The following is a 23,513-nucleotide window of genomic DNA, read 5'->3' as shown; positions in this document are numbered from 1 at the left end:
CTGAGTTAGTGGAGCTCTGCAGGGTTCTGAGAAGAATAATCAGGTGGCACTTGGGGTGAATAAATAGCACTTTCTGTTCAGAGGATAGCCTTGCCAGCAGAAAATCAACACTCTCTAGCTTAACATGTTTGTCCTTATGTTAGGACCATCAGTGGCAGGGACAGAAACGGGAGGTACCAAGGGAAGAAATAATTATGATTATTATAGGTACAACTCAGGAACAAGATGATACTTCAAAATGAAAATGTATATAAAAATATACTTTAATACTATATAAAAGTGTGTGATTATGCCATAGTAAAGAAGTATAGTAATATAATATTGTAAAGATTAAGGTGACTGTTCAGATACATTTTTTCATAAAATGCAGATTGTTCTTGTAGCAGCATTAAATGTATGTCATGATATATTTATGCATAATTAGATATAGTACAATATTGTTGCTACCATTTATTCATCTTTCTCATTCCAAAAATGCTAATAATATAAAATGAGATTACTAGCCATTTTTCTTATACTGTAGTTTATAAATACTTAATGGTATATAAGAGTAAACATTTCTAAATGTTATATTAGTTGATTCTTAACAAAGTGTTATTTTGTGTTGGCATAGTACCCTTTTTAAAAAAAGTTGTTTTAGCAATGGTCATTGTAAAAATGATCTCTGGGCAGGTCCCTGACAATCATTGTCCATTCTAAAACTATTAAGTGACAGTGTGGGAGGGAAGCATCAACAGATAAGTTACAAATTCTCTCACAATTCTGTCATAAATGAATGGTACAATATCTTCTTTTACTATAAATTCCAGCACATAAAGAATGGACCTTTAGTGTACTAGGGATACCAGGAGTTCATCCTGGAAAATAAATCTGTTCTTATTAATATGTATAAAAAACGTATGAGATTAGGTGAGAATACCTCAGCTATGCTGAGCAGGGGCAGGGGGGAACCTCCTTTGACTATTGTACTTGTGTGTGCCATTGTCCCTGATTTGATGTGTAATTATTTTCCATAAATGCAATGTACACCTTGAGTTTTCTAATGTGAATTTTTATATTTAAGGAAGTTATTCTTGGCAATTATATTAAGATTTGTGCAAGCAAGATTAATCATATATCTTTAAAATATTATCATTGTAATATTTGTGAGGGAGACAAATTAGTTTGATTTAATATTTAAAGAACATTTCAATTGAGCCAGGCTTTTTGCCAAAAGATGAGTTTTCCTCTCTCAATTCATATGAATTTTCACCACAATTTAGTTTTTGAAATATTGGCAATACTAAGATCTACATTGGGGAAAAAAACTACCTCTGGGTTTCTTTTTAAGATTAAATGTCAAACAGTCATTATAAGGATGCATTGAGGAAGAAATCAAAAGAGGAAAAACTCATCTCTAATGATCCTATGATTAATGGTACATTGTGTAAGCTTGCCTTGAAAATATTTTTCACTTTGTGTTCTTGTGTATTGTATATGAGATGTGTGATCCAATTACATCCTAAAATACTGTATGAGATTTGTGTGTTTCATGCAATTTTCATTTCTAGTCCATAAATGTTCATTTTGGGTTTTGGTTTTTGTTTTTGTTTTTTAATTCTGGCATTGCAGGTGGCTTGTACATTTTGAGCAATTTGTTCTAGAGAAACTATAATTTTAAAAATATTATATTAAATGTATTTCTGTATATTAGTGTATGTGTGTATACATGTGGATATATTGTATATTGCTGCATATGAGTCTAGCAAGCAGATAATATACACACTTGTATATTTAGAAACACCATTCTTAATATTACAACCCAGATGATCTGTGCCCTTAATATGTTTGAGCATTATCATGCAAACGTTTGTACCAAAACTCACATTTTTTTCCCATTGCAGTTGAATGCACATTTGTCAGAATGTATTAATGCCCCAAGTACCTGTAGTTTTAAGCGTTATGGCTGCACTTTTCAGGTCAGTATATAATGATTATATTTCTCAATTGCTGAAAGTATGCAATAAGAGAAACTTATATTGACATTTTAACATGCAAGTTCTGGACTCCTCTAGTCTTTATAAAGAAGCAGAAACGTAGTTGTATGAATGAGTTAAGTTGTATGCAGCAGGTCTTGGTGTCTGCTCTTTATACCTGTGATGTCTTGAGGCATCAGTTACCTCACTTTGGGGAGGTAGAAGTTGTCTTTCCAGTCATAACTTCTACAGTAAAAGCATCTTTTGCTGTCTCTTCAAAAATAAAAGAACAATTATATTGGGGGTTTTCTAGAGAGTCTGTGGCAGGAGTTTTAACTTATTTGAAAAGAAACATTGAACCTATATAGCCATTTCTAGTTTCTGCAGCATCTGTAGTATGTCTGTAGAGTAAAACATGGAAAACTATAGGAGGTCACATATGTGTATATATGTAGAATAATGAATGTTCACATATATGTGTATTTACTCAGATTTCAACTTAACTCATCGAGATGCAGGTTTAGTTTGGATTTCTACACTTCCCATTTCTATAATGCTTTAAGATTTATAAAGCACATTCCTCACAATAGCCCCATGGAAGTAAGTGGTAGAGGTATGATGATTCCATTTTCCAGCTAATATACCTGAAACTCAAGAGATGGGAAGTGATCAGCTGGGGTCATACAAGTGCTGAGTTCAGTTGAAGCCAAAATTTGAATCTATCATTCTTTCCCTAATACCATATTTCCTCTGAGATTAGGTAACATGTAAGACAGTTACCAAGAAGCACACTCACACATGTACAATGTACTAGTATGGTAAGAACATACTATGTATTGCTGCATATGTAATGTGAGAAACCTGTTTTTTATTTTCGTTTTTGTTTTTTTAATTATGTCTGAGATGGCCAGCAAATTTTGATTGGGTTTTAATTTATTTAAATATATATCTTCACGTTCTAAAACTATGAAAAGGGAAAATATATTTCAAATAAAATGCTTTCCACCTAATTGTAATGTACCATAAATAAATTCTACTGTAGTATGATAGAAATCTTAATATTTTATTAGTCAAAAATTTAAGAATTATCTATATTTTTCTTTGTTTTATTTCTATAATAATGCTGACCCTTAACCACTGTTATGTCTTATGTACTATCATTCATTTTCTTTGTGTACATATATATGTTTGTATATATCTAAATGTATATCGACATATATATATAAATATACTATATACAGAGTATATGTTTTGGAGATCATTGACATTTTTGTAGTGCCTTCTTAAATTTTGAATCTTAAAGTCATATAGACTTTCATACAAATTATTTCTTAAGCAAGTGAATTACTATCACCTATATTCAGAAGACTATAAGTTGGTCTACATCTTATGTACTCTGTATATTATATACGTTTGTATGTAACCTTTACAATTACCAAAATTTTTAGGCTGTGTGGGAGCAGCAAATCTTGATTTTTTTTTTAAACAAATTATTGTTTTCTCTTGGTATATTTGTTACAGTATACCATTTAATTTGATCCTAATTGGACTTGAGTTTCAACATACTCTTGTAGCAGTATCTAATTATGACTGCAATGTACCTTTTATATTATCAATGCAAAAAATTTTAAACCTATGTTTTAAAATGTTTATTTCTGTGAAATAAATTATGAATTAGTTATTTCAAAAGAAGGTTCTCTCTTTTGAGGATGGGGAGAAAATAAGTCCAAATTTACATGTAGGGTTATAAAACATTTTTTTAAACTCCCCTCCCTTGACTACGCTCCCATGTACTTAACACATCGGTTACCTCAGTTGGCTAATATTTGCCATTAAAATCTATTCTCCTGATTTGAATGTTTCTTATTAACTTTATATGATCAGATTTCCCTCCATTTAGATTTAGTATTGGCTTTGTAGCTTTGTATTACACTCTTTCTATATATTTTTAAAACAGGAAACTTGATTTTACTGTTTTACATTCTTTGTTCTCACAGGGAACAAATCAGCAAATTAAGACCCATGAGGCCAGCTCAGCAGTGCAACATGTTAATTTACTGAAAGAATGGAGTAATTCTCTAGAGAAAAAGGTACAGCTATACATCTTCTACTGGTGTGAAATAGAAATAATTGGAAAAAATGAAGATGGAACAAAGCCTTTTTGGATGAATGAAACAGTATGATAAGATTGTCAAAAGAATAGAATTCTTAAGCCTTTTCCATGAGAGTCTGTGGTTGGTGGTGTGAGCTTTTGGTTTTCTTAGTTGACAAACAATATGTAATGGGTTCACCTCCCCAGCTATCACAACTGAATATTTTGATAGTTACGTAGCAAGAGTGAATAACTCAGAATTGCTCTCTGTGGTCCCTTGACCTTGCAAAAAGTGGTTCAGTATTTAAAGCTTTCCACTCTGGTCAAGACAGTGATCCAAGACAATTCCAAAGGATCCATGACAAAAAAAATGCTATCCATCTCCAGACAGGGAACTGTTGAACTCTGAGTGCAAATTGGAGCATAGTTTTTAAAAACTTTTTTTATTTTTACTGTTTTGTGTTTTCTTTTGCAACATGGCTAATATGGAAATATGTTTTGCATGACCTCACTTATGTAATCAAAATCAAATGGCTTGCCTTTTGGGGGGCGGGGGGGGGGTGGAATTTGGAACTCAGGTTTTTAAAAAAAAATTATTAGAAATATTTAATGAAACAAATAAAAATAATTAATTTTAAAAAAGAAACAGTACCCAAAAAAGTATTTGCAGCTTTCCTATGGGCTTTCTAGAACTGAGGAGTCTTAAGGAGAACCTTAGGAGAAGTGTGTATCCTGAGTGGGTTTACTTTCTAAATAAGCACATTCTTCCCTCCTCCCCACCCCTCTCTGTTTTTGGTTTTATTTTCAAAGACATCTTTAGTTCTCTTCTCCTCTGAACTTTGGCATCCTGATTTTAATGCCCCCCTATGGGGGAAGTACATACTGTGGAGTTTCCTGTAAGGAATCCTAAATTTCTCTCATAAAAATCTGCTAATCTGTGAGGCTTCCTAGAAAAAGGATCATTTAATATGCCAGCACTTAGAGTTGTAGAGGCCTTTAGAGATCACTTAATCTAATACTTCCCTTCACTTTATAAATGAGGAAAGTGAGTCCCAGACAGGGTATTACAGAATCCCCGAGTTGTGGTTTATTTGTCAAAATAGAATCTCCAGCTTCACTTTAAGTTTTTATTTTCTCTTGACCTTGAGGTTTGAAGGCTACCTCAAGCAGTTTTGAAGGAAAATCCTTATGGGAAAGGTATTGGAGGAAACCCAGGATTGTAAAGCAAAACATTTTAATTCTACATAGAACGAGACACTTTCTAATTCTAAATAACATCTTTTTAAATTGCCAAGTAATCTTCTTGAAGAGCAGAATAAAGATGGATTAGCTTTCTCAAAAGTGCTGTTTTATAATGCATTCACAAATGGAACCCAAAAATAAGGATCTGTATCTAAACAGCCAAATCAAACAGAGGTTCCAGGTGTCACTCATTCTTGCTGTGTTTTCTGAGCATGTACTGAATTGTTCTCAGGATTTGCTGGGAATAAAATCTCCAGTAACAGTGCTTTCCCCCCCAGTAACCCTGTGAGCTAAGTAGGGCAGGATTCATCCCTCTTTTACAGAGAGGGAAACAAAGCCTCAGAGGGGCTGATTCGCCCAGAGAGGTCACAGCAAGTAAATGCCAAAGCCAGTGTTCCAGCCCACGGTTTCTGACTCTCCTCCGTGCTACATCGCTACTTGCATTGTCACAATCTGGTCTTTTCTCTGAACGTTACACAGACATCTACCTTTATTTTCACTTTCTATTTTTTATCATATGCATAGGATTAAGGTTCATTTACATTTTTAACTATTCTAGTATGTTTTCTATCCTAACACCGAGTCGATTGTGCAATTTTAATTTTTCCACTCTTGTGACTCCTGAGAGATAGTTTACTGTAATCTTTGTACTTCGGCAGAAGTAATCTAATCAGACAGAGGCTGTAGTTCTAGTTTCACTTTTTCAGTTAATCTAGTTCAACCTGTACATAATATTTTGACAAATTGTCTACTTTTTTCCCCTACAACACTTGATCCAGTTTTCAAAACATTATAAATGTGAAAGGTACTGTTTCCAAGGCTTCTTCCAAGGGCTACTAGAATGAACTTGCTGGAGCATTTTTATCTTTGGGTGATTATCATTATTGTTAATTTCCTCACTTCCTGCTTTGTAGTCTTTTTCCAGTTTAGAACGAATGGTTTGAATCACTGGAAATCCCAGGACATACCAGATTACCAGAATAGCTAGCCACATATCACATGGCTTCCCTTAGAGAAAGGTGGCAATAATATTTTTCCTTTTCGAATAGAGTTTTATTTAATTAAAATATCACTAGCTATGGCAAGGCAGAGGCCTGAATACTACAGATGAGAACTAAAGTTTAATGTATCAGTTCAATAAATATGAAAGTCTTGCCTTTTTTGGTAATTGTTTAAGGATGTGGTATAGCTTTGATTTTTTTATATCTTTAGAGAAATCTGAATGTATGCTGATGCCAAGGTTGTTCATTCCAGACATGGCTCTAAAAATTCTAATTTGAAGTAGTAGGATTGTTATTATTGGGGCAGCTAGGTGGCGCAGTAGATAAAGCACTGGCCCTGGATTCAGGAGGAAGGACCTGAGTTCAAATCTAGCCTGAGACACTTGACACTTACTAGTTGTGTGACCTTGAGCAAGTCACTTAATACCCAATCCCCCACAAAAAAAAAAAAAAAAAAAAAAAAAAAACAAGGGCATAAAGGGATGACGAGCCTGCCACTTCTTTTTGGTAGGCATGAGAAAAAAGCAGTGTTACTTATTGTTGGCAGCTTAAACATAGATTAATTTTCAATTAATTAAATTAATTTTTAAGATTAAAAAATAGAACTTGGCTATGATATCTATTTGGTATATTCTTTTACTGAGAATTGGGGCTATTCACCAGGAATTGCTTCTTCTCCCTTTCTCCTCATCTCAAAATGTCTTTACACAATCCCCTATTCCTTCCTCCTTTCCCAGAGTCTCTGATAATGAGATGACCCTTCTCTTTGCCAAGGCCAGCCCTTCTCCATGTGCGTTTCAGCCCCCATCCTCCTGCCTTTTACAACAAACTGCTCTCTCTAAACTCCTGCCTTTCCCTAGCTACTGGTTCCTTCCCTACTGCCTTAAACATACCCAAGTCTCCTCCTTCCTTAAAAACTTTCACTAGACTCTTAGCACCCCCTCAAAAGCTATTGTTCTTTACCTTTCTTCCTTTTTCAGAAAAAACAAACTATAAAACCTTAAAACTCCCTGCTTCTACTTCCTCTCCTATCACCCATCACTTAACGCTTTACAATCTGGCTTTCCACCTCATCACTAAACTTAAACTGTCCTCTCCAAAGTTAGCAATGATCTCTTAATTATCAAAGCTTATGGTCTTTTCTTCCTCTTCCTTCTTGAAGTCTCCACAACATTTTACACTGTTGACCTCTGTCTCTTTCTGAATACTCTCTCTTCCTGAGGTTTTTAATTCTGGCCATTTCTTCTCTGTTTCCTTTGATTGGATCAAAATCCATATCGTGTACCCTAACTACAAGATTTTTTTTTCCAGGGCTCTTCTTTTTCTATACATTTTTCCTGTATATATGTGTCAGTATCCTATTCCTTAAGCCCCAGGAGTTCTATATTACCTCCAGGATCAAATAGAAACCTCCATTTAGCTTTGAAAGCCCTTCACAACCTATCTCTCCAGTCAGGTTTTTTATTGTTTTCCCTCCTGGATTTGGATCTAGACCCTAGCTTCTTAAATTGTGGCTCACAGCCCCAGATTGGGGTCACATCACTGAATGTGGGGGTTGCAAAAAAATTGATGATATTTTATATACCTGTATACCCCGGGTCATGTAAAAATTTCTCAGGTGAAAAGGAGTTTTGAGTGGAAAAAGTTTAAGAAGCCCTCATCTGGACAAACTGGCTGTGTCTGTGCTCCTTACACTCTGTTCCACTCTGTCTCCTGTCTCAGTACATTTGCATGGCCAACCTCTATCCCTGGAATGCACTGGCCTGCCTCCTCAATTCTGCCTCAAAGAATCCCTCTATTCCTTTAAGATGCAATGAAGGCACCCCTTTCTGCATGAAACTTTTCTAGATCCCCGTAACAGCTAGTGCCCTTCTTCTCCAGTTGCCTTAAATTCAACTACCTTTATTTGTATTTACTCTCTTTATATTCTTGTTCTTGTCCCTTCTGAAGGAAGGTAATAAGTTTCTTCAGTAGCCAGTCATTTTAAAAATGGGGGAGAGGCAGCTAGGTGGCGCAGTGGATAAAGCACCAACCTTAGATTCAGGAGGACCTGAGTTCAAATCTGACCTCAGACTCTTGGCACTTACTAGCTGTGTGACCCTGGGCAAGTCACTTTACCCTCATTGCCCTGCCCCCCCCCCAAAAAAAACCCACCAAAGTCAGTCATTAAACATTTATTAAGTACCCTCTACATGCCAGGCATTGGAGATACATATATACAAATTAAAAAAAGACAGTCTGTGACTTCAAGGAGCTTAGATTATTGGAGGAAGTTGAAGGGAGGGAATGGAAGATATCTGATGATATCTGATGCAAGGGGATGATGGAGAATTTTAGAGAACTCAAAAGTATAGCTAGTGAAAAATGAGGGGCTTCTTGAGAAATGGTGTTATTTTATGCCTCATCTCTGTATCCATAGCACAGTGTCTGACATATAATTGGCACTTAATAAATGCTGATTGATTGGTTAATTCTCATATGAAGATTAGGACCCTTAGGAGAGGTGAGGGTAGGACTTCCCCTTTAGAAAAGACCATTGAAATTGTTAACGCCAAAGAGCACTGTCCCTATGAATACGATGAAGATTACATCTTTTAGGAATGAAAATTAATTCACTGGAGATAGTGGAATTAGAAGTTTGAGAAATTAGAAAAACTTTAGTAAGTAGACATTGACTCTAGTCTCTAAAGGAAAATAGTTTTTGGTGACCAAGAGAAGGCATGCATTATTGGTGTAATAAAAAACTACATAACATAATATAAATTCTTTTTGGTACAATGAGAAATCATATTTTGCCCATGAGAAGTTAAAGGTTTATAATTCTGGATAAAAATGTTAGGTTTTTTTAATAAATAGAAATGTCAGATTTAGCTATTTGCCTTGGCCTAGTGAATGGTATTTGTGCATAAAAATCACTCCTGTGCTATATTGTGTGAAAAGAAAAATATTGAGTATTGGTATCACCCACTCCTGCTCATGCCATTTTATACATGAGAGAGCAACGTGCCATAGTGGACAGAGTGATGGGCATGGAGTAAAGAGGATCCTCTCTTTTTATAGTCAGTTACCTGCTGTGTGACCCTGGGCAAATTGCTTGACTTCTCTGTACTTCGGACAATTCCTTAGAATCTATGTCCTGAGTCATAGACACTGTGATTGAATGAGAAAATGACACTGATAAAATCCCAGATCCTTCCAGTATTTCTGTATAACTGTCATCCTAGTGACTTTAGAGAGCTATCTCCTATAGTTGTTCTTGTGGGCCTATTTTAAGCAGAAGCAATCAATAAAACAGGAGCATGCCGAAATGAAGGTTTCTATATTTTAAGTATAAGAAAAATAGTTAATGCTTTCCATATGGTGACAGCTGGTTGCTGTCATAGGCTCTTGGTATTTTAGAATTTTTCCAAATGAATTTTATGTTAGTATTTTCAGAAATACATATTACATATTATAAATGCATATTACACAGGTCCAGAACAGATCCTCTTCTGCGTCTTTCGGGAAAACTCTCCCAAAAGCCTGCCTCAAACAGGTAGTAAAATAATAGGTATTTTTCTGGCAAAAAAGGACTGAAGGATTAATGTTATTATACATACCCTTTCTCTGAATATCCTGGGAATACTTGGAATCCATTTTTATCTCCCCTGATCTAGTGGGATTGATCATGCTTTGTTAGACTTTCTGAATTCCATCAGCACCATTTAATTTTTGAATGGTTTAATATTGCCTCCCCAATTTATGTCAGCAAGAATCAACTATTGAGGGGCAGCTAGGTGGCGCAGTGGATAAAGCACCGACCCTGGATTCAGGAGGACCTGAGTTCAAATCTGCCCTCAGACACTTGACACTTACTAGCTGTGTGACCTTGGGCAAGTCACTTAACCCTCATAGCTCTGCCCCCCCAAAAAAGAATCAACTATTATAATAGTTATGACAGTAGTAGAAACTGTAATCGTTTCTTATATTTTATGATATAACCAAACAGTAGCATATGGTGTATTACTGTCTACATTTCAGTACATTTGTTGGACTAGAATTTACCAAATAGATCTACAGGTCCCCTCCCTATATTATTCAAGACGACTCCCTTTCAATGTTGGAGACAGATTCCCTCCTTCCTTTGGCAGTGGAGAATGCCTGGCTTTATTATAAAATTTCATTTTTGCATCAGTATTATTTAAAGAAGATGCATGGGTTGTGGGTAAGAAGCTGGCTTTAAAGTAAAGAAGACCAAGGGCTGACCAAGACCCAACTTTGACACAAACTGGCTGTGTGACCCTGGGAATGTCACATAACCTCTCATTGCCCTAGCAAATTCTCTACAGCTTTTAAGTTACAGGTCAGACAGATCAGCTGATAGTCTGAATCACAAGAGAGAGTGATGAAATGATCGATCCAAATGGCCCATCCCCTTTTAATTATTTGATATTATTTGATAGCATCTAATCATATATTGGTGAATTAATTGTAGAATTTTCTTAACAGGTTTCTTTGCTACAGAATGAAAGTGTAGAAAAAAACAAGAGTATACAAAGTTTACACAATCAGATATGTAGCTTTGAGATAGAAATTGAAAGACAAAAAGAAATGCTCCGGAATAACGAATCCAAAATACTTCATCTACAGGTAAGCATCACTGAAACTCTACCATTAAGTTAAGGTAAAAGTTGCATGCTCTATTTTCTACTGTAGGGCTTTTCTAGTGTGACAGTAAAATGAAAACTAATTTTTATTTTTTTAACAAGAACAGTATTTCGTGAGATCTTATATAGGTTAATCCGACACCTTTAATGATATTTATGATTGTTATTTCCAGCATGGTAATTAGAAATAAGTGTGGAAAAAAAAGAAATAAGTGTGAAAAAGTTAAAATACATGTTCGTAATTAGTATTTGACGCAGCCAAACTAAATTCTTATGATTTTTCTCTTTCCATTTTGCTAGTTCCCCAGTACCTGTCAAGAGCATCAGTTGTTTTCCATAATGCTATGTACATTAATAATCATTACACATATATTCACTGATGCACACCTAGAGACCAAGGGCCTGCCTGGAATTTCCCAGTATCTGAGGTATCCTGTGCATAAAACTGAAACTTCCTCTGTTCTGCTCCTTGAGTCCCCTTCACCTAAGGATTCACTGAGCACCATATCTAGCTGCTCCCAGGCTCCATGTGTTTTTTGAGGCAGTAGAAACTGGACTGCAGGGGAGGCTGTGAATGTCTGTTAATTTCATGAATAGAATGGCGATACTTTCTCCATTTCAATAGTCTTACAGTACGATTCGAAATAAAGAGTCAAGAGGAAACATGGTTTAGTGATTAGCACAGCCGTAGGCACCGGGAGTTTGAGTTTCAGTGCCTGTTTTTACCGTTGCCCTGTTTCTTGGTCAAACCACTGAACTTTGGTGCCTTTGTTCCGATGTTCATGTAATCAAAGTACTGAGGAGTCCTATATAAATCAAGCTCAATTCAATTTCACAAATAGCGATTAAATATCGACTTTGTGCAAAATACCAGGTGCATGATACAGAAATGAGACCATTCACTTCCTTCAGAAACCTTACAAGTTACAGGGTATGGGAGAGAGGGGTAGGAATGAGGTGACTGACTCTAGAAGTTCAATTCCACAAACACTGATTTAACTAACACCTGCTATGCCTGAGGCGCAGTGCTAGGTGCTGTGTGCATGGTATGTACACACACACACACACACACACACACACACACACACACACACACACCCCAGCCTCTTCCCCTGAGGGATGTCTGTTCTTCTGATGATGGGAGGGATACAACATGAAGGCACTCCCACTTACCAATGAAAATCAGCACCTGCTTTACCACTTCCAGTCTTCGAGAATTTCCTCAGAAGCACAGAGATTCAGGATTTTGCCCAGCATTATTAAGTTGGAGGGTCAGAGGCAACACTTGGATCCATGTCTCCCTAGCTCTGAGGCTTGCTCTCTATCCATCACATCCCTGGGCCTGACACAATCTTTGTAGAGAGATGCAAATACAAGGGAATGTGAGGAGACTATAAAGCACAAACCGGTAAATCAAGATATCTTATGGCCCTTTTCACTTCTAGCTCTCTGAACCCCTTGTTTCCCCCAAAGTACAGCTTAGGTGTTGCCTCTTCCAAGAGGCCTTTCTTGATTCTCTCACTCATTAATGCTTCTCTCTCCCCATCCCACAACGTCACAAAAATTATTGATCGTTTATTCTGTTTGGGGGGGGGGGGTGATGAGGCAATTGGGGTTAAGTGACTTGCCCAGGGTCACACAGCTAGTAAGTATTAAGTGTCTGAGGCCGGATTTGAACTCGGGTCCTCCTGACTACAAACCCAGTGCTCTATCCACTGCGCCACCTAGCTGCCCCGATTGATTATTCTGAATAGGTTTTTCTATTCCTTACAAACATGTTGTTTCCTCCAGAGCATAAGATATTTAAGGGGAGGAATTCGTTCTTATCTTTGTATCCCTAGCACAAAGCATGGTACCCAGAGCAGAGCAGGCACTGTTAAATTTTCATTGAATTTCTGTTCTTCACATTATCTATCCGACAAATGGCCACTTCTCCAACACATGTGTTTTGTTTGCGTATACATAGGATTGTAAAGTCATAAAAGTAGACCCAGAAGGAACCTTTGAAATCTTCCCGCTGAAGCTCCTTATTTTGCAGACATAGAAACTGAGGTCCCAAGGGGTTAAATGATCAACCCTAGGCCTCACAAGTACTAAGTACTTGGCTACAGTTTGAAACACACTCATCCATGTATTTCAAAAACCATAGATATTTAGCCCACGATCAAAGTCATTGTTGTACTCCCCTCTGGACTATTGGATGGATCCGTGCATGGATCCTATGTTTCCTTAAATATGGATTCATAATAGTCTTTGTAACTGTTCAGTCTCCCATTTTAAATATTGTACTAGGAAGGATAGTAGTCCTGAAATTAGCCTTCCTGAAATGTGTGGCCTAGAAGTACTTCAGAAAAGAGAGAATTCTATATATTATTAGAAAGCTTATTTCTCATAGTCATTTACAGGCATAAAATAATATTTATTACAACTAAAATCTCTGTGGCTTTTTAAGGTTTACAAAATACTTCCTTCCCTCATAAGAAATAGGTAGTAAAGACGTTGTGGCCATTTTACAGATGAGGAAAATGAAACTAAGAGAGGTCAAAGTCATGTGATCAGAATTTAATCACTTCACCACATCCAAAAGCACTGAGGAAAAGATCCTGAGATTAAGGGAGTCACAAGAGCACAAATTTGTGTGATATTGAAGTGGATTTAAATTGATTTTAGATGGGGGCAACTAGGTGGCGCAGTGGATAAAGCACCAGCCCTGGATTCAGGAAGGCCTGAGTTCAAATCCGGCCTCAGCCACTTGGCACTTACTAGCTGTGTGACCCTGGGCAAGTCACTTAACCCTCATTCCCCCCCCCAAAAAAAAATTTGATTTTAGATATATTCTGTGAAAGTATCTATCTCAAACTCAGAAAGAAGTTCTGAATTCATTTTAAGCTATTCCTTCTATGTTACTCTATTCAAAATGTATCTTATTTATATGTAGCATTCATGCAAAGGTACCAGTTATTAGAATATTGAGATGTGTCAACCAGTTAGATAAGAGAATAACTCATGGTATTGATTATTTGATAAATTTGTAAAGGGTGTTGATTGTAAATCCCATGTATAGAAACTCATCTTGTTATAAGCTATAGATGAAATCATGTTCATGACTTATAGGTAGAAAGTATTCATTGCCACCTTCCACTCAAATTATTCCATATGTACAGGTTAAAAGGTCCATTTAAAAATAAATATTTTCCTCCTTTGCTATGCCTGGAAACTACTCTTAAGTCTACTGCTCTTAAGTGGTTTCCAGATGCAACTTGGGCCTTTTCATCATCTATGAGTTGCATAAAGTTCAGATTGTTGCACCATGTGACACCTTAGAACTCACTTGTTCCATTCATGAACCAAGTATGAAATAGAGGTGATAGTTTTGTATTACTAGTGTCCACACAGAACAGAATTGACCTACATGTTTATATCCTGTTCCATACATAATGCTACACAGCTCTGCTCCATTTAATCTTATTTGGAAGTAAACTCAAGCCTCTGTAATTGAACATTTGTGATACTTCAGATAGAGGCTTATGGTAAACCCCAATTATCCCTCACATTTGTGTCATTCTTGGCAGTTTTCAAAGCACCTTCCCATAGATTGTCTTGTATGATTCAGTCCTCGCAACACTCTGAGAAGGGAGGCAGGCCGGGGCTATATTCCTCGTATTACAGATGAGTCACTCTGCCCAAAGTAGATAGTGACTTCGTCAAATTCCTGTGCCCAATAAGTGGCAGAATAGGGACCAAGTCTTCTGTCTCTAGTTCAGTCTTATAAATTAGACATAAGTACATTGAATTCAGAACTCAAATGCTTGAATAAATTTTATTGAACAGGCTTATTATGAACTCTGGTTTCTACTAGCTTACCTGATTTTACTTCAATTAACTAATTAATCAACAAGCTTTTATTAAGTGTCTACTGTTGCCAGGCAATGTGGAGGATACAAAGACAAAAGACAGTCCCTTGCCTCATTACAACCTATCAGGGGAATACAAAATGCTTATTAGTATTCATTTGGACTCTAGTTTATAGGATTGTAGTACATCAGAGTAATCAGATTATTTCTAAAAGCAGATCTTTCTCCACCTTCAATAGAACTTCCCTTCTTACTGAAAAAAATCAAGTTCTCTCTCTCTCACACACACACACACACACACACACACACACATACACACACACACACACACACACACAGAGGCACATACTCCTATATTGGAGTCTTTACTGTACATTGTACTTGTTTGAAAATAAAATAATCATGTCCACATAAAAAATTATATTCTTTTGAGATATTATTGTCATATTTTTAAATATGCAAGTGACTGTTCTTTCTTGGAAAGAAGAAAAACAGGAAGACATTTGTAGACCAGGTAACTAAGTAAAAAATGTGTTATGTTCATAGTTTCCTTTTAATTATTAACAACATGTACTGAAACTTAAATGTTTAAAAATAAATTTCTAAAAGGAGAAGTAGAGATAGTGGGGACCCACAGGGTTATCCCCTTAGATGCAGTGAATGTTGGACTGTCCCTTGAAGGTAATTTATTACTCTCACAGTGTGACTTAAATCTAAATTACCTTGGATTGTCATGATCTTTCAAACATGCAAATTTTTTTTAGAATCGAAAAACCCCTTTAGGTTTCTGAGAATGGTCACAAACTGGTACATGACACTATTAGAGCAGACAAGAATCTGGCAGTAAAATGACTTTTGTCACCTAAATGACTATATGATTCCTGTTTTTATTTTATTGTTGTTCAGATGGAATCTACCACTGACTCTGTAGGTGAGATTTCTACCAAATCAATTCAATTGAGATGCTCTGGTACCTTGGACAGGTTATTTCACCTCTTTGTCCCTCAGCTTCCTCCTCTGAATACAAGGGGTTAGACCAAATAATATTTAAAGCTCTTTCCAGTACCAACATTGTGTGTAGTGTCTGAAAAGAGCCCAAAGCTAACGGTCAAGATTGAGAATGTGAAAGAAATGGATGCAACTTTACCAAAAACTATTTAAAATAGCCAAATAAAAATATGAAATATGCAAATTTGATACTTCAGTGGATCTGTGATCTCTTCCATGTAAACAATGATGCAAATTACAACCCATCCTTCTCTTGTGTGACCTTTGTCCATGTCTTTCTATAAATCCTACCTAGGAAATCCACCCAATGTACTTCCTCTAGCTCTTTTGGTACTGGGTAGATAGATAGCAATGGAGCACAAGGGAAGTTCATATGTTATCCTTTGCTCATCATCTAACTATGACATATGATTATGACCTTTTCCCCATCACATATTTCTCTAATGATATCCTTTATGCCATTTCTTGTGTACAATTCTTCATTGGTATTGTGTTGTAGCTTCCAGTTAGCTCTCCGTTGTCCTTTGGGTGACTCAACTCTAATTTTTCCAAAATGGACATTCCCTCATTTTTAGCCAAACAGCATCACCAGAAGAATATTGAGGCCAAAGACAGAAGATGAGACTTAAAGACATTAAAAGCCCTGCATAAATGCAATCCAGTTTGCTTTCCTCCTCCAGATTAGTTAACAGCTCATTGTCTTTTTTTTTTTTTTTTTTTTTGGCAGAGCAATGAGGGTTAAGTGATTTGCCCGGGGTCACAGAGCTACTAAGTGTCAAGTGTCTGAGGTCACATTTGAACTCGGGTCCTCCTGAATCCAGGGACGGTGCTTTATCCACTGCACCACCTAACTGGCCCTAACAGCTTATTGTCTATGAAGATATATCTGTGTATGGACCAGCTCTGTGGGTTGTCCATCCAGCAACTTATTGTTGGGAGCCCCACTTCTATTTGGACTCCTGTTAGATATCATCTTGGGTGATGGCAAACACCTTTGACAAGCATATGAATCTCATTTGATGCTCCACTTAATTTTCTTGATAATGCTCTGATTATTAATGTATTCTCTGTTGCTACATAATTAAAAGAATTCTGTATAATTTGGATACCAGCTTAGGCAGTACCTTTTTGGCAGAGAGACTTTTAGGCCATATTTTACTCAGAAAAGTATGTGTGTATACATATACAGTGGAATCATATTTTCTACAGCTTTCAGAAAATTATATGACTATAAAGACTATAAAGTCTGTTGGAAAATGTTCACAAAAGCCTGCTTGCTCCTTTCTCACCCTCATCAAGGATGCCCTTAATTCATATGTATAGAATTATCTTGGTTATCTACTCTTGTCTCATCTTTCAGATGCTGTATGTTAAAATAATTGATTTTCATTGAAAAGGAAATCTAGAAAAGCAATATATTCATCATAAACAAAAAAACCCTCTGGGTTTTTTGTACGGCATTGAAACTAGGAATTGAAGTTCCTATAATAAATTTCATTAAACTTAGTCATTATTTTTACTTGAGTTTCTGATCATCTTTGACCTCACTAATGTAGTTATATTCCCTTTTTTGTTGTTGTTGTTCTGTTTCATGTTTAATGCACTTTCAAACATTTCTAATTGGTTTTGCTTTTTCATCCTCTTTGTATTGGAAAGCGAGTGATTGATAGTCAGGCTGAAAAGCTGAAAGAACTGGACAAAGAGATACGTCCCTTCCGACAAAACTGGGAGGAGGCCGACAGCATGAAAAGCAGTGTGGAATCCCTCCAGAATCGAGTTACAGAACTGGAAAGCGTGGATAAAACTGCAGGACAAGCAGCACGAAACACAGGTGAGGAAGGAAGGGCAGGAAGAGTGGGGAATGTCTCACCATCTCCTTGAGATAAAGAACAGCTGGAATCTCTCCATCCCATTGAACATATTTTCTCCAAGGGAAAATTGTCACAATGTAGTTGAATGCTTCTATTTCTTTCCCTTACTCTCTTTTAGGCTTGCTTGAGACACAGTTGAGCAGACATGACCAGATGCTAAGTGTTCACGATATTCGACTGGCTGACATGGACCTCCGATTCCAAGTCCTAGAAACTGCCAGCTACAATGGGGTGTTAATCTGGAAAATTCGAGATTATAAACGGCGGAAGCAAGAAGCTGTAATGGGGAAGACCTTATCACTGTACAGCCAGCCTTTCTATACTGGCTACTTCGGCTATAAGATGTGTGCTAGGGTTTACCTTAATGGGGATGGGATGGGAAAAGGAACTCACTTGTCTTTGTTTTTTGTCATAATGCGTGGAGAATATGATGCTTTGCTTCCTTGGCCATTTAAACAAAAAGTGACTCTCATGCTAATGGATCAGGGATCTTCTCGACGTCATTTAGGAGATGCTTTCAAACCTGACCCAAACAGCAGTAGTTTCAAGAAACCTACCGGAGAGATGAACATTGCTTCTGGTTGCCCTGTCTTTGTGGCCCAAACTGTTCTAGAAAATGGGACGTATATTAAAGATGATACTATTTTTATTAAAGTCATAGTGGATACATCGGATCTGCCAGACCCCTGACAAGTAAATGGGGAAATGGATTTAAGCAACAGGTAACCCCACTTCGGGGTTTTGAGCCAGTCTGTCTTCAATGAGGTCCTAAGCTCAGCAGAGGGCCTTATGGAACAGAAAGAAGAGTCTGAAGGCATAATTGCATAGGGTCCAATGGTGAAGTAGCAACCCATTAAGAAATCATACCTTGGTATATTTTCTAATAGAACTAGCAACACTTCAACTCTGAAGAATTCTTTATCCTTCACTGGGATAAATATTACTATCAGAGAATTTTAATTTTTATTTTTAAAGATCTAGTTAATTGAGGTAGAAAGACATATGCTAAGCAAAAAAAAAAAACAAACAAACAAAACAGATATGATTTTTCTTCCTTAAACTAGAACACCAAAAAATTCACATGTGGGATTAGCTGGATATGTCAGCATGTTAAGTAAAAGAAGAAATGATGAAATCATAATGCAGTTCTGATATATTCATTCAAAAAAAGCAAAGTGCAATCTTGTTTCAAATACAATATATTGTCTATTTTTAAGGCCTCACCTGGTCTCTGTTTTAAGAATTTGTTTGTCAGAAGACCCTGAAGTACTCAGTCTCCAAATTCAGAATCATTTCTTGATTTAAAGTTTTACTGATAATTATTAACACAAACATCTTACTTTAAAATGTTGATAGACTGATATTTCTTGGAAGAAAATGTAAAATATCAAACACTGGTTATCACTTGTGATAGGAAAGAAAATATTCAATCTGTTGTTATTTCTCGTTAGAAATGTAAACCTACAATATATGTCGTAGTTAATGACACTACTTCAAAATTATTAAGAAAGAAAAATTGCTCATGGATGCCGTGCATCATTCTCAGATTTATAATTGTTTTCACCCTAAAATAGGGCATTTGTTGAACTCTGAAGTTCTAAACAAAAATCCTGTAGGTTTTTAAAGCTCTGCCCCATGTGTTCAAACGATCTCTCTATCGCTGATGACACAAATATTAAATCTCCAAGATGCTTAGTGTTCGGGGGGGGGGTGGGAAAGGTGATTGATGCAGAAAGTGGTCCCTTTAGATACGTTTCTTCATTCTGTCCCAATTGCTGCATTTTGTTAAAGATCTCCGAAAGTGAAGTCTTTACGTTGTGATGGTGGCATCATGTACATGTGCCTTAGATGTGACGTGCTGCTCTGATACCATAGGTTTGTACTCAGTTAAATTAGAGAAGATGATAGCTCCACCAGACTTTTCTGTTGTCACCTGTGGACTCTGTCCAGACAAGGGCCCCTCAACGATTTCCTATACATACTGACAAAAAGCCAAGCTGTCCCTTTGGCCTCTGGAGCTCCCATTGCTTGATTGTTGTGGATTCCAAATCTTCAGGCCCCAGCAGTTTTCCCACACTGCTCCCACGGAGCTTGGACTTAGGGCTTTGATCCCATCCCCAAGGCTAATGTGGAGTAGAAAATTAGATCCTCTTCCATACCTCTGCATGGAAGAGGGCAGTGCATATGACTAAATGGGCTCATCTGGGCTTTCTCAAAATGTAAATTGCATCTCCCCTCAGGGATGACTTGTTGAGGCAGACTCACAGACATCCCTATCATCCATCTCTTTTGCAGGGAAATGCTATATAGGCTTCAATTGGCACAGCCCAAGTTTTCCCAGAAGGCTTTTTCTCAAACCCCGTTTACCTTCTTCTCTTAATGGTCTGACTGTGATTAGGAGTCTGATGACCTATCTCCTGTCTTTTACCTTTTACTATGCACCATGTTCTATGGGTGCTTCTTAACATCGATGGGTGCTAAACCTTGATGGGTGCTTCTTAGGCAAAACCAATGTGTTATGAACTACCGCATCTGTGCCACATTCAAGAGAAATTTGCACCCCCACTATTGGCCAGTTGGGTGGTGCTCCTCAGACTGCCTGCCTGTTGGGCTAGTTCTACAATCTGTAGCATGGGGACAGTTGGATTCATGCCTCTGTAGTTCACCTCGTCTCTGGTGCTATTGTCTGTCATGGGTGTGCCTTCACATACAGTGCCTGCAGGAAGGACTTTCCAATTACAAACAGTAATTCAACACATACCATAAGTATTCAGTACCATAAGTGGTCTTCGTTGGTTTTCCAAGCACCTGTTCCAGTACAACCTATTGTTTAAGTAGCACAAACATTCCATCTATTGTTACTTGACTTCCTTTTCCTTTTCTTCATCACCTTGATATTCCTTTTCGGGGTGGGGGGGGTGGGGGACACCACCCATTAGTGCCATCACATAAGACCTAATTTGACTCATATGTTTCTGTCACTATTCATTGAGGAAGACTTCCTGCAGAAGATCTGACAGCTGCAGTATTTTACAGGCTGCCCACCTAAAACCACTGTTACCTCGAAGGTATGCCCTGGGTGTGCCCTGGGTCTTGTTCAGGTGTGTGTGTGCTCCTAAGAGGCTTTTGGATGCAGGCAGCCTGGCAGTTCTCATAGTGGGCCTCGGGTCTCTTTACTGAGACCATGGTCACCAATAGGGACTGCTCCCAAGGACTTTTTTTTCCAACACAGAAAACCACATATGATTGTCTGAAATTTTAAAAGAAATACAAAAACATTTGTGGCCTTGTAAAGAAATCCCCCTCCTTAGATTGAATCCTGGTTTGAGCTGGGGATTACCTGGAAGCATTGCACTGAAGCATCCATTCCCTTTATGGTAGGACCTCTCCAAATAGACTTCCCAGACTAAGACTATTGGTTGAATAAGGTAGAAATTTTCTCCCTCAGCTTTCCAACACGTGAAGCCCATAGTATTTAATTTCAGTAAAACTGTGAAATATCACCTAGAGCAAGGAGGTGCTGTTATGTCTTATAGTCTTTTAGTAATTAGGTTAGTATTTATTGGAACAATTTTTTCACTATACTCTTTGGATTTTGTCTCTTTCTCTCAAATATGCCCAACTTGTCAAAGAGCTTTTTCAGTCTTTTCTGTTTTGCTACCGATAGTTGGCATAACTAGAACCTCTTCAATGACCTTTTTTTCTGTCCGTACTAGTGTTCCCAAACAGCCAGATGCCGCTCATTCCTATGAGGCAGTGGTCTGCTCTAGCATGGTCGGAGAACTAAATTCCCCAACATTTTCAAAAGCCTACTAGGAGTTGAATGTTTCCGTGTGTTAGATGCTCTGTGTATATGTGCACCTTCTTTATTATTACTGAGTGACAAATTTCCAACATAACAAAACTGCTCCAGTAATTAAAAACAAAGTTAACTATCTGTGCATGAATTTATCTACTTAATTTTTCTGATAAATTTAATAATGGAAATAAGAACTTGTTCCTGCCTCTAAAACCACTTTTGCAGTTTTTCCCTACCATCTCTCTCTCTCTCTCTCTCTCTCTCTCTCTCTCTCTCTCTCTCTCTCTCTCTCTCTCTCTCTCTCTCTCTCTCTCTCTCTTTCTCTCTCTCTCTCTCTCTCTCTCTCCCCTCCCTCTCCTCCCCTCCCTCTCCTCCCCTCTCTTCCTTTCCCTCTCCCTCTCTCCCTCTCCCTCTCTCAGTATAATTGGAACCATGCTGGAAAATCACTCACTGGATGATTTCACATGCTATTTCCCTAATTTGATAGGAATTGTAGCACTATCAACCATCTTTAAATCCTGTCATTGCTGGCATGACTGTTCATATTCAGTGGACTGGGACTTTTGTATGTATTGTTGGCCCACTCTTCCATACCAGCAGGTCTTGTTACCTAATTTGTGTGTGTAACAAAAACAGAAAATATCTAATATGTAGTGATGCAACTTCAATGCCTAATATTCATCTGTAATTTGTAAAGATTTGCAACCCAATGAAGATCCAAACCAGGTTCTCTTCTAAGCTGGTTTTCTGCCACACTAGAAGGCAAGTTTGGAAGGTAGAACTTTTGCCTGGGATGTGACCGAAAAGTCTTTCGAACAAGATATGGAAGAGCTTTGTATCCTTTAGGGTTTTAAAGTGTTGAATAATATGAATGTTGGGGTGTCATTTTATTTAGTCAGCTGGGAAGGAGTACTGTCAATGACCATAGTTTCAGACATCTTCTAAAGCTAAAAAAACCTTCATCCAGCTTCTGGGCTGGCTAAAAAGAGATTGCATTAGTCCTTCATCCAAAAAAAAAAAATCCAGTATTCATGTATATGACTGATAGAGAATAAAATTCATAAAAATTAAATAATCGAGCTAAAGGTGTCAAATAAGAAAGTGACTGTGCTCTCCCAGATGTTGAGATTCAATGGCACTCTCATAGTTTTAATGCCTTGATAAATGTTAACTATGCAAGTAAAGTAGGCCGAGAAGAGGTCTTCTATTTTAATGGCTAATGTTCATGACTTCAGTCTAGTTAGTAGTCCATCCCCAGGATAGATGCCTTCTGATTGACTCTTCTTCAGAAACATGGAGTGTAGAAATCTGAGACTTAGGAAAAACACCTCTCTGAAGCCCGTGTCTCCACATACCAAATTAACCAGATGAAAAGTAAGTCAGTCAAACAGACAAGTTATGTAGGAACTACTTTTGATCGTCATGTATAGTGGAGTGGAAAGAAAGCCGGACTGGACATGAAAAGACCTGGGTCTGACCCTTGCTGCCTGTCAGACTGGCAAATCTCTTCCTCTCTCTGAACTACAGTTTCCTCATCTCTAGAATGAGGAATGTTGAACCAGATGACCCCTGTGGTCTCTACTAGCTCTAACATTCTATGATTTTATGAAACTGATTTGAATGTCTTTACCACCACCACCAAAACTGACTAGTTTTTTGACTGAATTGGCCAAATCATCTGACGATTATGACATTGTGCAGACACAAGCCAAATGAATCTCTTTGGAGAGATACAAGCACCTCATGATGAAAAAAACCTATGAGATAGTACCTACTTTTGGCTTTTCACTGTCCATATAGGAAAACCTAGGAAGGGAAAAAGCACTGATCTGCCCTGTTTCTAATCTGTGAATCTCCCCATAATAAGTCACAGAGTGGTGGTCAATTATTAGGGTTACCACTCCTGCAGCTCAATGAGAAGAGGGGAAAGCTATAAGAGCTATAAACCACACACTGAGACTGATCCACTTCTTCCTGAAAGAGGACTGAAGACAGCCAACCTAACTCCCTTGAGACAAGTTCAAAACACTGAAACTGACAATTAT

The 23,513-nt window shown here is 37.4% G+C and overlaps 1 protein-coding gene across 7 annotated transcripts in view; it reads left to right on the top strand.

The window, feature by feature from the left end:
• TRAF3 (TNF receptor associated factor 3) overlaps positions 1-19,160 on the top strand; it is a 171,647-nt gene extending 152,487 nt beyond the window's left edge. For 6 of the 7 annotated variants that reach the window (XM_043983790.1, XM_043983791.1, XM_043983789.1 and 3 more), the window contains 5 exons: positions 1,884-1,958; positions 3,953-4,045; positions 10,779-10,919; positions 17,455-17,629; positions 17,788-19,160. In XM_043983790.1, coding sequence (XP_043839725.1) covers positions 1,884-1,958; positions 3,953-4,045; positions 10,779-10,919; positions 17,455-17,629; positions 17,788-18,359 — 1,056 coding nt within the window. In that variant the 3' untranslated portion in view covers positions 18,360-19,160. The remainder of the gene's footprint in view (positions 1-1,883; positions 1,959-3,952; positions 4,046-10,778; positions 10,920-17,454; positions 17,630-17,787) is intronic. The other variant, XM_043983792.1, reaches the window with a different exon arrangement.
• The last annotated feature ends 4,353 nt before the right edge of the window (positions 19,161-23,513 follow it).

The sequence above is a fragment of the Dromiciops gliroides genome, chromosome 2, assembly GCF_019393635.1.
Source record: "Dromiciops gliroides isolate mDroGli1 chromosome 2, mDroGli1.pri, whole genome shotgun sequence".
NCBI classification, from domain to species: Eukaryota; Metazoa; Chordata; class Mammalia; order Microbiotheria; family Microbiotheriidae; genus Dromiciops; species Dromiciops gliroides.
The sequence above is the reverse complement of the archived record's forward strand: the minus strand, read 5'-3'. Positions and strand labels throughout refer to the sequence as shown.